The sequence below is a fragment of the Falco punctatus genome (assembly GCF_963210335.1).
Source record: "Falco punctatus genome assembly, chromosome: 3".
NCBI classification, from domain to species: domain Eukaryota; kingdom Metazoa; phylum Chordata; class Aves; order Falconiformes; family Falconidae; genus Falco; species Falco punctatus.
This window is the reverse complement of record NC_137582.1, coordinates 99942129-99960141: the sequence shown is the minus strand read 5'-3', so window position 1 is coordinate 99960141 and position 18013 is coordinate 99942129. Positions and strand designations below refer to the sequence as shown.

The following is an 18013-nucleotide window of genomic DNA, read 5'->3' as shown; positions in this document are numbered from 1 at the left end:
CACACATAGGCAGCTATGTGAACACATGCATTTTTACATACTTGTATTACATATCCTTTTCAGATATAATTAAAAAAAAAATGACCTAAGATACTTCCACATAGACTTTGTTATTTTTGGAAAATAAATTTTAAAATGCAACTTGAAAACAGAAGTGTACACATTTATATAGACAGAGAACACAGTCTGTACCAAATACACTGCCTAAATTATTGCTACATATCTCAATACTAAACTGTTGAAGTTCATAAGCATCTTAAAAGAAGTGAAATCTGGTTGGTTCTTAACCTGAGCCACCCTTGATTACTTTCCATTCTGTACATCTGGGGAATTTTTGCATAGTTCCAAATCCCCTGTTAAACAAAGATAGAGAAAAAAAAAAAAAAAAAACCACAGCATATTGTATTTTCATTTTATTGGATAAATTAAATTATCCTGAATATATCTGTCAAGAAGACAGTTCATGTAAGTAATTAAAATTATAAGTCTGAGTGATAATGGGATCTGTGACTAGGTGGATGTTTATCCTGCCTTATGTGTTATTTCCCACATTAAGTATTTTTCATTTTAAATCATTGGAAATTGTTTGGCTAAAGACCCAAGTGCTCAAGAAGAAAATATGGAATGCTTCCAAACTGCATTTATGAAAATGAAAGTATTTTAGTAAAACTGAGGTGAATCTGGACTGAGAAGAGGGAAGAGTATGATGGATTCTTGTTTGAAAAAAAAAAAAGGGGGGGGGGAAGAAAAATGAAAAAAAAAAATTCACAAAGACAAGGGAATATAATTTTTTTGGGTAAACAAAGGCCTGCAGGATTCCTTCACCCACATCTCACTAACCTTACGGATAATTCTGTTCTGGAGTGGCATCAAAGGCATCTGTAAGCCTTCTTGAGCAGAGAAGCAATGTCTCCATCAGGCATCAGGAAGCCCATGAAGCAGACAAAATTTCTTAGTGGTGTATGAAGGGCAAATTCCTCACCGTTCCACACCATTCCTCACCGTTTCTGTGCAATGAGTCGCAGTAACCCAAACCTTCAGGACTGACAGCGGGTATGCTACTGCTGGATGTAGTTAGTGCACCGTACTTGGCTCCACAGGGCTACACGTACACAAGGGACTTTTTGTCCTTTACAAATGGTTCTCCTTTAGGACTCAAACAGGACAAAAGCTAACGGCAGACTCGAGCAGGCAGCTGAACAGGACTACACACACACAAAAAAAAAACAACAACAAAAAAAAAGCACCACAAAACAAAACCAACCCCAAAACCTACCCAACACAAATCAGGGCTGAGATGGGTATAGGACAAGAGCACCCACAAGTCCCATGGGATGGAGGAGCAGCCCAAGCAGAAAACTGGCTGGTCAAAAAGCAAGGAAAAAGAAGGGAGTTTATCAAAGCATGAAGTGTGAGTTGAAACAAATACCAGGAAAGATCTCTGAGCCCTCCTGGTGGGAGTACAGCTCAGCAATCCATGCTGGGGCTGAAGCTGCAGGTCCCTCCTGAACACACATGTGAGCCAGTTGCATTTCAAACCACGCATCTCCCAGGACACCCCAGCACTCCACTGAGGGTCAGAAGCCCTGAGCTCCCCAGGTAAGCACCAGTAATTATATGGAAATGTACGCATGGTCCATTTGTCACCAGAGAGAGTCCCCCAGCTGCCTTTCTACTGTCACAATCACATCCAACAGATGGCTGCTAGGTGCAAACAGCCCAGACATCTTCATAACGCGCTCCGTCTGCGGTGTCACCCCAGGCGCTCTGCAAGGGCAGGCAGACAGCCGTGTTGAGAATAGTCACGCAAATTCTTCCAAGCTCTCAAGCATGACCCACATTGTCTCAGAACCAGTACTAATGTCCCAAAACCGTTTTGCAGGAGGTGGACTAGAAAAAACAAAACCTCTAGGAGAGCTCCTATCAACTCTTAACGGGCAGTTAAGTGAGAGGTTGCACATTTACCCTGAGACTTTGTACTTCGTAGGAGCCAGTGAGCCTCAGACCAAAGAAAGCTACCCAGAAAAGTGTATTTGTGAACCTATCATGGAAGTAAGAGAAACTTTCTGACTTTCCCTTCAGAGAAGCACAAAGACTTCTGCAAAGACCCTGCATTGTCATCTGGGAGGACAAAACCTCACACAAGATTTACAGTTGAAAGAGATATACTTCCAGTTTAATGCATCCACCGAAATCCAGAGAGAAGCATTTTGCAGGTGAAGGTATTTGGACCAATCTATTTCTGAAGTGACAGGACTAACACAAAACAGGAGAGATGGTCTTTAGATGTCACTTACAACCAAAGCCAGGTGAAAAGCACTACACTTCATAAAAACAAACCACTCTTTTTAGTGAAGATATCCAATGGCTTAACGGTCTTTTTCTGAGAGAAGCCCATGCTTCTCTCAGTGGTGGCAGCCATGACAAGAAAATAGAGGGGTTGTGAAAACAAGCACTTCATGAACATCCAGTATTTTCTGGAGGACTGTATGGGGGCTGGCGGAGCCCCCAGCAGCGCTGTGCTGGTACCAGTCGCAGGGGAGGCGGTGGCAGCACCGCAGCGCTTTGGCTCCTGCTGGGCAGCGCTCGCACGGCCTCAGGGCTGGCTCCAGCCCCCCTCACCGGGGGGTGGGGGACACAGCCAGGACAGCTGACCCAGAGTGGCCAAAGAGTCATTCTGTACCATATGACTTCTCAAATACAAAAGCTCAGAGCAAGGAGGAAGAGGGAGTGTTCATCATTTATGTTGTTTTGCCTTTTAGAGCAACCGCTACACATACTTAAGCTCTGCTTCCTGGGAAGTGACTGCACATTGCCTACTGATGGGAAGGAGGAGTTTTCCTTCTCTTCTACACACATGAATTTTCTATTGCTTCATTAAAATGCCTTTACCTTGACCCACAACAAGGGGTTTTTTTCAGCTTATTTAATCCCCACCTCATTCTGCTAAGGAGAGGAGTGATAGAGCAGCTTGGTGGGCACCTGGTGCCCAGCCAAGGTCAACCCACCACAAGGACACAGGCTGCCTTTTCATGGAATCCTCTGCATGGGCATCTAAGGCACCACAGAAAAGCTGTTCGGTCCAAGCTGCACCGCTGCAGAAGCAGAGGAACGATCTGGCCCAGCTATGTCTTGCAAAGAAGGTGGGAATGCATAAGGCTTCCTGGCAGTCTATGAGATAGAAGAAAAAGCATTTCTTTTCTCTCCTCTTAATACAGCCCAGAGATAATTTCAGACGAAGTCAGCTGCAGGAAGCATATTTTCACCAGAAGCACACTGCCCTTTGCCAACTGTCACGGCGCTTGTGTCTTCTGGAGTTATGCCCCTGACCATCAGATAATGGCTATCCCAGACTGAATCCTACAACACAAGCGTTTCAGTTCCTTCAGAAAATACCTCCTTGTATTGTGACTTGAACTTTCTCCATCTCAGAAGAAAGTGCCTACCAGGTGATGAACCATCACTGTAGGAAGTGGGAAGCATCTCCACACTCAAATCAGCAGTTTCCCTCAAATTATCTTGTGATTCTTAGTACAGCAAAACCTCAACACGTGTGAGTGTAGAATACATCACGCTCTTTGTTGTCTCCAAATCGTAAGATCACAGAATAATTTCTGCATCTGACATGACATTTCTTGTGAGTGGTCACAAGGGATGCACATCACCTGGCTGACGACTGCTGCTTCTGCTGCGGGACTGGGATTAACCTGGTAGAATCAGCAACGAATAAAAACAAACCAGAGACAAAGCGTGAGATCCCTGACGCTTGCCACCAGTGACTGCCTTCTGGCCAAGAAGTTTGTGGTTTCACCCTCTGATGAGTCTCGGCTCTCAGAGTTGCCACTGCTGGTTAAAAACGGCAGCAGGTCCCCTCCCAACCAGCCTTTCAGGGACCCCCCCACAGCGAGCGCAGTGCTCCCCACAGCCTGCTTCCTTTCAGCCAGGAAGGAAATGTCTTTCCACCGCAGAAGGTCTGAAGGTTAAAGCTTTTCTGATGTTGACAGGACAGTGACAACTCTCTCAAGAAATTCCTCCCGGAGCCTCCCACGCTGCCCTTCCCTTGGCACAGTGACTGAGTTTCCCAGAGCGGGAAATTTCGCTAAGACAACATGTAAGCACATCCAGGACCAGAAAGTGACATCGAGAAAAAAAAATATTGAAGCCAGTGAAGGAGGGATGAAGACCAGAAAAAGTGAAGGCTAGAAATGTGTACTGAAAAAACACTGCAAAACAAAACAAATTTTAAAAAGCCCCCCAAACACCTTAGCTGATGCTTGAGGGAAACTGAGGACAGGGTACCCACAATCTAGGCAGGGGCAGCAGCCCGACTGCACAGGACGAGGCTACTGCTGAAGCAAACACCACCAGCACCCAGCTGCTTATGGACACCCTGAAAGCGAGCATACATAACTACTTGAAGTAAAACAATCTTCTTTTTTTTTTTTTTGTCATCTAGGAAAAAGCCTACCTATCTTTGATTTTTATTCACATCGATAAGAAACAAATCAATGTGAATGAAAATCTTGTGTGAAAGTTACTACATAAATAAAATCTTAGGTAACTACATGCACTGTTTGTAATCCTGAAGATTTTAACTCCTCCAACTCTCAGTTTCACCTTACCTTGTTTAGGTAACACTATCAGATGTTGGATGTTAAAAGCCTGCTCAGCCTTATGCTCTGTCTAAAGCCAGTAAAAGGGAATACGTGGCTTCAAAAGTCACTTCACATCTTCTAAAAAAATCTAAATTATTTTACAGATCATTATCTTCATCGACCACAAAGGGAGCTGAGCAAAACAGAGTCTCAGATTACAGCACTTAGGCAGCATAAATCCAGGCCTCAGTACATCACTTCAAAAGGCATGTGACCAGCCACTCTGGCTTCAGAGGGATAACATCTGTGTTTAAAACCTCTGCTGACCATCGTAATGGGCAATATTCCAGCTTAGGAAGGTATTCTGAAAGCAGGCTTCAAACAAACTTTGAAGGGAAGGAGGCTACCCCAGAAAAGCACGTAAACAACTGATTTTCATTGCTAAACACTGCCACAGGTGAAGTATAATTCCTATCTAAATTAATTCATGCACAGTTTGATTCATAGGGCAGGACACAACTGCTGTGGAAATGAATAGTTACTATTTGCATGTCCAATTTTCAGTTTAAAAGCAGGTGCTTAAGTGCAATTCTTCCTGACTTCCCAGGTTCAAGCGTCACGTCTGATTATCAGCGCGGCAATTCAGAAGCCAAAGCCGCCCAGCTGAGCGGTACTGACTGAGCTTGAATTTTGCATGAAATCATTCTTGGCTGCAAGTTACAGAAGAACAGCGTGCACCTGTTCCCAGGCTTTCAGCATGCTTTCCAAGAAGTTCTGCTAATTCAAATCATTCAAAATAAAATTCTATCAAATTTGTCATTCATGAAATACACATTGGATATTTGTATTTATGCAAGGCTCCAGTTTAAGGGCAGCAGAGAGGATTGCAATCTTTAAGGCAGCCTGACCTTGCAAACACTGCAAAGTAAGGAAGTATCATTACCTCTGTTTTGAAAACATCCTTGAAACTTGTACGAACCGATCATCAGAAATATCATGCAAAACATCACCCTCATTCAGGGCACCAAAGCAGCAGGGACGTACAGGCATTTGGCAGCTTGGTAAGGTGACACTGATTTTCTTTCCCAATGGCACTGCTCAAGCTCTGCTCACTGGAGGGTTTTACAAATGGAGAACTAAGGCACATTAAATTTAAAATTTCTATACCCATTATAGAAGTTATGCGTTTATATTTCTGTAGTGTGCTCAGCACTTTTTATACCGAACTATCTATTTCATGGTGTGCCCCCAGTGTTACATGCTGCTACTGGGAGCGTTCAGCACTTCCACTAATCACACTCCACAGTTTCAAACTGGGTATTAAAAAAATTATCTAAAGCTTGCCTTATAGAGTAGGACAGCCACAGAAAAGGGTTCGTTGAAGGCCAGGGAAATGCAAGGAGCCCCTGCAGAGAGATTGTCATGGTTATACATTTCTCCTGGAAGTGGTGGCTTCAGGCTCAACTTGGCCAACGAGCCTGCAGTGACTCTGCCATGCACAGGAGCTGCTCCTGACCCACAGCGCAGCAGCAGAGCCAGGATTACAGCTTTGGTGACATCGGATATATTTTATGCAGAGGAAAGAATGGGCTGAAATCCTTCCCTTGGGAAATGGAGGTACAGCAGAAGATGACAGGTCTTTGATGGTACGTGTTACATTGGGAAAGATGGAGAAGGAAGAAGAATTGGAGTTGATGATTTCATTCAGGAAGGGGAGAGATTTGCTCATCTGCTGAGCTATCATATGCTTTTAAGGGGACACATATGTGCATTAGGCTCCGTGCTTTCAGTTTGTCCAGTAAGTCTGACTGTTTCAAGTACAGATACATGGGGCTTGTGAAGCACCCCAAGACCTATGAAACCTCAGCAAACTGGTCAGGGGTTGGGTTGCAACATGCAACATGCCTTGACACTCCAGACAAGTGTCAAAGAAACATCTCATCCCATTCCAATGGTTCAACTTACCACTGGAAACAAAGGGTTTGCGTGCCATTGTATGCAACAGATAGTTACAAACTCTGCTAAATCTTTCATTCCTTCTTGTCCCTCCCTTCCCTTCCCCCATAATCCGATATATAGATATATACATATAAATAAATAAATAACCAGCATAGTGAAAAGTCACATACCCTTCTTTTTAGTAACTTTCAATGAAAAGTGAGGGACATCTTTTGACTACGAGGGTTGATTTCTCTTTGCAATACCATACATGCACTTGAGTTTCAAGTGGGTACACTACTCCAAAAAGGAGTAAGCTTTGGAAGCCACCTGAGTGTAAATGGCTGTGAACGTATGTAATGCATCATTGTGTGTTTTGTGTATTTTTCACACTTGGCAGGTGTATTACTGCCTAGAGCTTCCCCCTTCCAGAAAAGAGCTCCTTTACCTTGCCACGTTACATCATAGTTTGCCTTGTATGGAGCCGACGGCAATGCCCCAACCCACAGTATTCTTAAGAAGTGGCAATGAATCTGAAGAGACACAAAGCTCAGTAATATCACAAATGGCAGCAGGGATATGAAGTTGCCTTTCCTTCCCTCCTGCCCAACTCAAGCAATAACAAGTGGACAGTGGTCGTTCAGTCCTGTATTTCTCAAGTGCAGATCAAAACATGTCCTGAGTTACTAGAATGTCTCTGGTAATTACATCGCAACTTCCACCTCCATCATAACAAGATGAGTAAAGGAGCCCTCTGACATACTCTGCCTGCCCCAGAGGAGTTATAATTGCTGGTAAATAACCACGTTCTCTGACAACACTGTTCTTAAAAAAGAGAGAGAACAAGAAAATAGCAGAGCTTACATAAGCAACAATAAATCAACTATATCTCTTAGCCAAGTTGAGGACAAGACCAACCTAAGGGTAAAGCAAGATTTCCAAAACTGTACTCTTAATGCTTAAAATGTTAAAGCCAAATCAATATCCTACTGCCAACGTAACTTTTTCTATTTCTCAATTCTGTCAAAACTGCCTTTCAAAACTATTTTGCAATAGTAAGTTAACAACTCGTACCCTTTAAATACAGTCATCCCCTCACACACACTTTTTCTAAAATGAGAATAAAATCTTAAATACACAAACTGAAAACATGGACAATATCTGCTTGCATCTGTTAATAGTTACGCCTAAAGTTTAAGACCGTTCTGAGCTAAAGCATCTATTACTTAAAAGCACAGTAAATTCTACCCCAGCTATGACAGTTAGAAGACAGTGTCCTTATTGTGAAGATCACATTTCAGTATTTTCAGCTCCAATTCAAAAGTACTTGGGAACACTATATTAGCAGCCTAATTCCTCTCCAAACTGAAATCTTTCTGTAAATACAAATACAAATATATTTCACTAAACCCTGGTTCTAAATATGAAAACTAAGATGAAGAGGCTAATTTTCAGAAATTACATATTACCTAAATAGGAAAGGTTTGGATTTGTGTGGGTTTGTTTGTTTGTTTGTTTTTTAAAGGAAAAAAAAAAGAACGATTAAAAAATAATAAAAATCAAACTTCAGGTCCCCCAAGTTTCCTAAGTTAAATTCAGCAAAACTGAAACATCAAGTTACAGTCTTGGTCAAAGGATAGTGAGTCACTCATTTTTTTTCCTCTGTTTTTCAGATGTGTAAATATCATTATATTCACTATAACAACCAATTACAGATCACATAACTATGTTGCCTCCAAGCCACGAGGAAATCCATTCACTAATTATTTTGGGGGTTTGCTGTGCTGCTGCACAAAGTTGCAGTTAATTTGCCAGTCTTAGAGATGACAGAGCAGCACAGTCCTCTTTCATATATATTTGTGTAAAGTCAGACTGCAGAGTGGAAGAGAAAGTCTGTTTCTTCCATTAAACTGTAACTATCAATGCGATATCATTTATACAGAATAGTGCGGCATTTTACAGCCCCTGAATATCATTTCTGGGCACTCAGTTAATTTATAGGCATTACCATAGCTGAGAATGGCATCTGGGAAAAAAAACTGGGAGATAAAACATTCTGAGTGACACCAGTAATTAGTTAAAAATTCAAACAGCACAAAGTCCATCTTTATAAAGAATTAAAATAAACCAGTTGATGAAGCCATTTTCTTCCTAATTCCAAAATGAACTATTATTTTACTTCTAAAGTACTTTGAACAACTGCATCTTGTATAATCTTCTAATGAAAGTGAGAAGTACGGAACATTTTTGTTGTTGTTGTTTTTCCTATAAAAATCTTAGTTTCAACCTGAATTCATGACACTGCAGTGGAAACACGTTGGCCTCTTTATGTCTTTAATGTAGAAACAAAGCTGCACAGTCACCTGCTCTGACTTAACAGAATACAGGACAGCTTCACGGCACCTCCCACACACTGAATCCAAGGACACTGCTTCAGCTCAAACAGGCCTTTTACAAATTCATCCAGTTTTTATCTAAAGGCCTGAACAATGAAGAATCATGCAATCATTGAGGATGGAAAAGATCTGCAAGATCATCGAGTCCAACCGTTAACCCAGCACTGCCAAGTCCATTACTGAATGATGTCCCTAAGTGCCACATCTACCTCCAGGGATGGTGACTGCCGCTCCCCTGGGCAGCTTGTGCCAATATTAGCTTGTGCTTTGATCCCGGATTTTCATGGTTTTACAAAGTTGATTCAATTATATAGTAGTACTTCATCCCCAAAGGATACTGAAGGCACTTTACTAACTGAAGTCAAAAGCTCTTTGGTTCTCTTTTCAAGGTAAAGCTTGGTAACTCTTTAATAATTCATTTAACTCTCCAGACTGCCTCAAAGTTAAACTAATTTGCCATTCTGCTTAATAGTGTGAATTAAAAAAAAAAACCAACCAAACACACCACTAAAGCCTAAGCTGTGTCTGTGTAATTCATACACACCAGTCTTTTACACTTCTTCCACAGATTTTTAACAAAAGGGCATCTTTGTCTTAAAGCAAATAAACTGTAATTACTTTAAAGAACACGGTAATGGATATCTTCATCACCCTGGATGAAGCCTGGATATTTTCAGGATACAAAGGGCATCAGAACTCTGTTCCACCAACAGTATCCCTTTCCTTCTGCCCTCGCCCCACAAGCAAGCCAAGCCACCTGGATGAAAGCAGGCTTAAGTGCTGTATAATGCAAGAAGACTATGGAGGGTACCCAGGCTCTCTGCTGCTTTTTCAAGTGAAAAGAACAAAGACTACGTATTTACACTGACCCATTGAAAACACTTATGAAAACCTTTGGTTTCTGCCTGATCAAGATACATACCCCTATAATACTCAAGCCTTTCAGGTAGTCCTGTCGAGGTTGGGCTTGCGGCACGCAGCCTGCTAGAACCACCTTCTTCTTCCCTTCTTGGGCTTTCCTAAAGAAGAACAGACAGTATATTAATATTTTCAAAATTCATTGTTTTCAACTTCGAAGTAGTTATACCGTGCATGTGACACATGAAAGCAACCAGAATGAAAACATTCCCAAATCAGAAGCAACTCGTACATGTTTGAACCTCAGAAACCAAACCAACCAACACACCAAATGAAGCTATCGGGCCACAGCACACATGTACAGCTACAGAGGCCATCACCATCATGTGTCTTGGACAAAAGTACAACCTTGAAAGCCCTGATCAAGCTCAGTTAACCTTTATTTGCCACAACGACAGCAGAGTATCTGGTCAAGAAAGATGGGACAGGGCAGAGACATCAAGGTCAGTTCAAGAAAGGTTACACAGAACGCAAGAGGCAGCCCACGCAGATGGGAACTGCTAGCTCAGAACATCAGCATTTATGTAGTATCAGTCAGAAATGACCAGTTACATCAGTCTGGTGGTGTTTACTTAAAGACACTTATTTACTTTTAAATGTGCATTTACTTAAAAATGTTTAAGTAAACGTTCACTTAAAAACATATGGAGCATTTTCAAGCTTTAACTGCTTGCCTTTGGCAGAGAAACATTTGTCTGGATATGAACTTACATAGTTCCTTAGCTTTGATGCTACCTTAACACCAAGTAGCAAACCAAAACACTAAAATTAAATGGTTAACACTGTTCATTTTGTTAGTAATATTTTGACTCGCTTTGAATTCAGCACTGAACATCAAGCCATCACTGAATCTTGAAACTACAGGAAGCCCTGAAAAAACTATTGGCTGCATACAGAACAGTGAGATGCAAAACCTGCTTGTGTTCACTCAACTTCCAAGATCATCCATTAACACATTAACCCAACATGACTACTGCATTATAATGTGCAAAGCAGTAAAGAGAAGCACAGAATAATTTTAGCAGATCTGCTAGGTCTGACATATTACGGGGTTGCTCTAAGAACTCTCTTTCACAGTCACATGCTGTATCACAACCTCCTGGCAGACTTCTGTCAAACTGGAACCTTGTAAATCCATATTTTCTCCAGCAATATATGGATTCATGAAGTGTTTACTGTTATATTGGAACAGGCTAAGACATGTCATAACATTTTCCAGAAAAATTCTCCTATCCAAAATATACAATGGCTTAGACAATTTTATACTCTCAGCTTGCTTGAGCTGTCTCCAAACTGAATGCACAAGAGAAAGTGATGTTCAACAAGCACAGGGATACACAGATACGCTGAGTATCTGGAGTTCTCCAGCAAATGCAAATTTAACAAAGGAAAAAAAAAAAAAATCACCCAAACCAGACTGGTACCACACACAGTTCCACAACTCACAAGTTTCACTTTATACTCATAATGTAAACAAATTTATTTACAAATTACAGCTCAAATGAAATCTCACAAGAACACACAATTTGTAATATTAAGGGAGATCACAGCCCATCTAGCCAAACACCTCGTGTTGGCTGCTGCACTAAAATGAGCTACTTCTAAGGAAAAATTAAACATCCTACACACAGTCAAGTTGAAATAACAGGAAAATGAATTACACCTATTACCTCATATCTAATATAAATGTAGCAAATAAATTAATCAATTTTGGTTTAGTGGAACTTTCGGGAAATCTTCAAACATTCACCATTCAGAGCCTCATTGGTCCTCTACTTGCAAGCTAAGGTGTATAATATTAATGCAAATCCTCTCATCTCTTCCTTGATAATATTGCTGCGGAGAAAGAACTATGATGAAATGCTAATTTCATCATAGTTCTTAGGCAGGGAACCTAGCAACATGTCTCTGAAATCTGCAATCCTTCTTTTCTTTCAGCGGTAAATATTTAAGGGGTTTGCAAAACTTCAACAGAGGTCACCTACTTCCACGCATCCAAGTTTAAAAAAAAAAAAAAATTAAAAATCCTACTTCATGCGTTACCTAAAAATGTCACATAGCACCATGTGACACTCCACTAACTCACAGGATAAAAATCACTACTTATATAGTCTAACAGACTCAACCTAATGCCTGGAGGCAAGACAATAAGACCTGTCTCCAGCAAACAAAGCACACATCCCTAGGCAACTCTGCATCTGGTATAATCTGGTGCTAGTAACAGCCATCTCCATCTACTTGAAAACCTGTGAGCACTACAGAAGAAAAAGCTTCTATTCAAGTCTTTTTATCTAACAAAAAAAATAAATAAACAAAATTTCCCTTGACACATTAAATGGCATTTTAATGTTATTTCACAGCTTTAACATTTTGCTGTATCTTCTGGGACTATAACTGGAGCTAGAGGGAAAAAAGGTAAACTGAATATTCTTCATATTGCCTTCATCTAACTTTTTTAAAGTTCTATAGGTCTCTACAGAATAAAGAATTTTGCATACTGGGAATTTTTTGCTTTAAAATGCAATTAAGTGGAAATGTCAGAACTAAATTTTCAATCATAGCCAATTTTCATTACATCCATAATACACTGTACAGTCCAAGAAATCCACCATAAATGAAAAACCACTGTAAGGAAATTATGAAAATTTTTGCCTCATTTTCAGGAAACCACTTCTCAAAATATGCATTCCAGTACTATATTGTCACCTCCTTTTAATAGTTTAATGAGCACTCCTCATATTAACAAAAGCCTACAAAAATTATTCTTCAGAAATCTAGTTAGCACAGCAATTGTATTAGAAAAGCCTTTATCCTTCAAAAACATGAATAGTGATGAGAACAATACCTCATGGAATCTAGTAGGTGGCATGAATAAATACATCTTCCCTTTTAGACACCCTTTAAATTTTTTCAACTGCATGAACCTTACCTTGAACTTTCAAGTTAATTGACTCAGGAAACATTTTCTAGAAACACAGTCTTTTCTAAAGACTACTTGGAAGATATACATCTGAATAGAAATTTATTTTAGAGCAATTCTTTCTTTTAATAAAGGAATTATTTGACCTACTTCCTAAGTAATGGGTGGGGAAGAAACAACAAGTGAGAAAAAACAGAGGCATGGAAAAAAAAAAAAGTGCTGCATACAGTCGAGGACTCATACAAGATCTGTAGAGGGATCATACGTTACACACACTGCAACTCCACTGCATAGATACAGCCATTGCAACTACAACTGTACTATCAGGCTTCATGAAGTATGTTCAAGCTATTCGGGTTTTTATAAATAAATAAATTTAAATAAATTTGAGAATGGGACTAGGATGGGGGAAACTTACGCCTTGCCTATGTGCACTTCTATTTATGTGGTCAGGAACCAGCCCAAACCGGAACATCTTGCTCACAATTTTAAGTAACACGTTGTTGCGCAGTTCCTCTACCTTTTTATTTTTGAGCTTCAAGAAAATTTGGTCAGCACCATGACAAAGATAAAGGTACACCACCCACCCTCCAGGAAAGCTCACTGTGTGTATAGCAACACTGCTGGACACCACGGCAGCAGTGAGGAAGCTGTACCACCTCTCCATGGCTCACACAGCTACCCAGGTGGAATCTCCACAGGAGAAGAGTTAGGGACCTTTCCCTGAGGTTCAATTCTAAGGAAAGCAATATATATATATATATATATATATATATATATAAAGAAGGAAGAAAAAAGTGAAAGCAGAGCAGATAGGCTAAGTTCAGTGGAAGATATTCTGTGACATTGAGAGCGGTGTAGTTGCTACTTGCTCTTTGCTAGAAAGACAAGAGAAACCAGATCATCACCGCTCACCTGCTTCCTTCCCTTTCCAGCAGAGTTGCCCACAGGACTTTTAGAAGCTGTGAACTCTTAAGTGAATGACTCTCTGCTTTCAGAGAGCCACCGTTACCACTGACCAAGGGATCCCAGCCGCACAGGAGGGCACAGCAGGCACCTGAAATCCAAAGCAGTCTGTTCCGCAGGGAGCACAGCTGGCCACTTTGGAGTCATGGAGCGGTCAGCATGAAACATGCAATTTGTAAAGTGTTGCTCTAGGACCATATAAGCGAAACCAAGTGTTATACCTACAAATCCCATAATTTTTTTCCTCTGAAACCCATTGTTGGTGGAATTAAATAATGAAGAAATCTTTAAACGATAAGCAAAATGGTGCCCACAGCAGGACTAATAACAGTCAAATACAAGTCATGGAAGAAGCAATAGCGGATTTTTCATCTAAAGCAATAAATTAGGGGGAAAAGTGTTTTACACGAGTTAAAAATTGCATTGACAGTGGTTGTGAAATGTTAATAAAATAATAAAGGGAACTATTTCTGATGCTATAGTACAATATAGTATCTTTGCTATCTGAAATGAAAATGCAAGTATTTCAACTTGAATCCTACTAAACAAACAACAACTGACCAAACTCTTGAGTAGGTTTTTAGGTCAGTGAGCTATTTCTACCAAACACAGTACTCCTCACTGTTGTACCAGCACAAACCTGGCCACTTTCACATTAAGATGTGTATAGTTAACTCAGACTGTGCAATGCACCTGCGTAGTCTGTTCACACCATTCTCATGGCCGCCCATTACACAAAATCTGCCACAACACTTATCAGGTATTTTAGGAAGGTGTGAAGCCATAAATCAACAGGAGGTTTGTGTCTAGAAATGCCCAACTAAAGACTAGTATACATGAAAAAATTCTGCTAAGACAGATGTAGCAGAATACAGCACAAGCTGGATATACGATGAGATCAGGCTGCCAAAGGTTATAAAAAGCAAAATTGGGAGGGATACTACTTCCCAGGCTGTAGAAATGATGTTGTGATGTCTCTGGGGAAAAAGAAATGCTATTTGGGTAGATTCAAATGTGTGAAAGATCTTCCAACTGTCACATCTGCTGAATTAATCAGGAGGAAGCCACAAGTTTCAGAGAGAGCACAACATCTCTGGAATGAAGAGATGGTGCCTGTATAGCATTTAGAATACATTCCTGAAAATCCATAAAATCACACTGTTATTTTCTGCTTGAGGAATTACAAATGGTAACTCAAACCGTGGCTTCACAGGCTTTGAGCCAATCTAATGTCTCAGTCCTACCCAACAGCTTGCTTCCCAATCTCCCTGCCTGCTATTGCTGCCCCTGCCCCTCTGCAGCTCCAACCCCTCCTCTTCCTCACTGCTGGCCATCTGGTATCACTCCTCCTCTGCTCCACACGCTGCAGCTCACCGGACCTTCCCAGGGCCCCGCATGACTCACCGACACAGGAGGAACCCATTGGCCACGTTTGGGGTTTTTTTACCGTTTTATTCCATTAGTTAGCTCCTAGCAGACAGGCTGCACTAGAGCCAAAACAGAGGTCAAGGGAAAGCTGTTGGGAAGGGAACAAAAGGAGAAGGGCAGGGGAACTCCTTGTTTCAGCCACGGTGAGCTTCACAAGTCTTGGGAAAGCTTTGAGGTTGCAATACGCTAAGCAGCACAGGTGAACAAAAAGCAAAAAGTATGTGAAGAAATTCATCCATGTTGTGCTTTCGAGCTTAGGGACAGCCCCGCAGCCAAAGGCATATGGAAAACCTGAGGAAAGCTTGTCAAGACTATTAATTAGAGCAGAACCCCTCAAGTCTACTTATGCCCGTCAGCTTCCCTGTACACTCCACAGCCCCCAAGGAATTACCGTCTTTGCCTTGTGAGGCATGTGATGATATAAAGTTCACCTGAGGACACTTATGCTAATTATTAAGAGTTTACTAAATCGCTCTTTGAGGACCACTCTCTAGCAAAGCAGGCAAAGCAGCCCTGTAGTTACCATGCGGCATCCTCTGAACTTGTGTCCTTTGGCAAAACCCATCAGGTAACATGTAAATACTCCAGAAAAAAAATAAGTTGCACATTCTCCCGACACAAGCAAGCATGTCTTTTCTGAAAATACTTCAAAAAGACATAAATGCTTGCTCCATTAGACTCCAAACTGAGGTTGTAAAGATGCGCTCCAAGCAAAAATAAATAAATAAAAGCATCAAAATACCCCTCTCCAACAGAGCTTTCCGTTGGAGGTGAAATATCAGCTCTGAGAATAACCCCAATTCACATGCTACGTAGCAAATTATTCCCTAGGTTTCTGAGAAGAGATAACAGAGGAAGAAAAAAAAATATCGCATTTTATCTCCATTTGGATTTTCACAATATCTGCACGAACAGGCGATATGCTTCTCGCATTTTTCCCACTCTCAGAAAAAATGCATTCGAATGCACTGCCCAAACTTCTGCTTTTCACAAGTACAACAGATCCATCCAGGGTTTTATGGCATGCTCCAAAATGATGGCCTAGCAGCTGCTTTCAAACTATAGGGAATTTTCCCAACACAGCTCTAATGTCTTGGTTTGAATGGAAACTTGTTTTCATCCAGCAACCTGGCATACAAGCGAAGCGACTGCAGGTTTGGCTGAAACAGGCAATCTCATTTTAAAATCCAGACCCACTCAGGTCTGTGCCTGAGTTTTACTCTGATTTTCTGTAAAAAACTTGTAGGCAGCAGTTACTCTTGGGCAGTCATTACTCAGACACATCATTTATTGGTGATGATGGTCTTTTCGGCTTTTGAAGTAACAGTATTAAGATTCTATCAACTTGAAAAATCAGATGGGAATGTATTCAGGAAGAGGAGGAGATGAAGGAAGGAATAAATCTTAAACCTCTCCTTGGTCCTGGCTGGTAGGTTTTGTAGCCCCAAGCAAGGCTTGAATTCACCAACATCAGAGGGGAAGTGCCCTTCCCCCAGAACAGAGATCTGCCAGGACAGCCTGTGGGCCAGGCCAGAATGGTGACCGGCCAGCTGCTGTCCCTCCAGAGGATTAAGAAAATCAACTTAAAAGTCAATATAACATAACTTCAAAGCAAATCTGCAAAACCCATAATTGAAAGTGATCAGCCTTATAACAAAATGGTTTTAAAAAGGAAAATGTAATTAATGACAATCTGCTCCACAACAAAACTCATCTTGGCTGGTGGTGAAAAGATTTTTACTTGTTTGCAAAAAGAATAAATATATTCATTATTTTTTCCTCATTATTGCCAAGTAGTCAAGTGTTGGGGTTTTTTCTTCTGTTTACTTAGAAGATTGAGGCACCTTGCCATACAACAGAAAATACTAGCAATTCAGTACAAAATTGCAAACCAGGAGGACCCTGCCCTGCTCCTGACGCTGTATTCTTAGCCAGGACAAAGTCCTGAGAGATGCCATCACTTTTGGGCTGCTACTATGCCAATTAAAACCTTTCCGTCCAAATGATAAACACTGCTGGGTAAGCTTTTCCCACAACTCAATTCTAGACCTGCTTGCTGACCTATGGAAGAACAGGTTTGGGTTTTTTTTAAGAAGGAATGAGATAGAGGATTTGCAAGTTGTATTTTTGGCCCTAATCTCACTTGAATTAAACTTTTTTACTTTTTTTTTTTTTTTGCTTGATAGGCCAGTGCCTTAAGAAGAGACCAAGGTTAAGAATTCTCATCTAGAAAGCTCTGTGATTTATGTGATAGATCCAAAATTTGTTCCTTTCCCTCCTCCCCCCCAGAGTACAAACAAAATAGTACAAACAAAATAACAGGAGGTTCTCCCCAAACGGTGGACTTTGTAGTGGAAATAGTACAATAACTACATGGGAGGTTATTTCTAGGAATGGTAGGTAAATTAAGATATGCAGAAAGAGAAATTTAAGTACCTTTACTCAAGAGTAACCTTCTCCCAAAGAGTATTTCTGAGTGGCAGGAAAACTTCAGCTCATTGCAAAAGAGGTTTCCTCCACCTACTATGAAGGAGCCCAGGAAAAGCTCCCTATGGATCGTGAGGAGTTTGGGATACTCCCCCACGGGTAGCATCAGTGACACAAACACACAGCAAGGCACACAGATTACACTCCATCCCTCTCTGTTAGCAACAGCACTTGTCCTCTCAGCCTGGCAGAACAGCCCAGGAGCTGCCAATCTGCAAGGCGGGTACCAGACCAGGCGCAAAGACACCCACTTGACAGCTCAAACCTCCCTCCACCTCCACTCAAGTGAACAGTACAGGCTGCCAGGTCTCGTTAGACACCATCACACCTTCACTAGCTAACACAGGTGACGTTTGTGGGTTTAC

General features: G+C 41.1%; 1 protein-coding gene across 1 annotated transcript in view; it reads right to left on the bottom strand.

Annotated features, from left to right (window-relative positions):
• The window catches only part of CDKAL1 (CDKAL1 threonylcarbamoyladenosine tRNA methylthiotransferase), a 428463-nt gene that overhangs the window by 284483 nt on the left and 125967 nt on the right, over window positions 1–18013 (bottom strand). The window contains exon 6 of the mRNA XM_080381401.1: window positions 9852–9948. Coding sequence (XP_080237527.1) covers window positions 9852–9948 — 97 coding nt within the window. The remainder of the gene's footprint in view (window positions 1–9851; window positions 9949–18013) is intronic.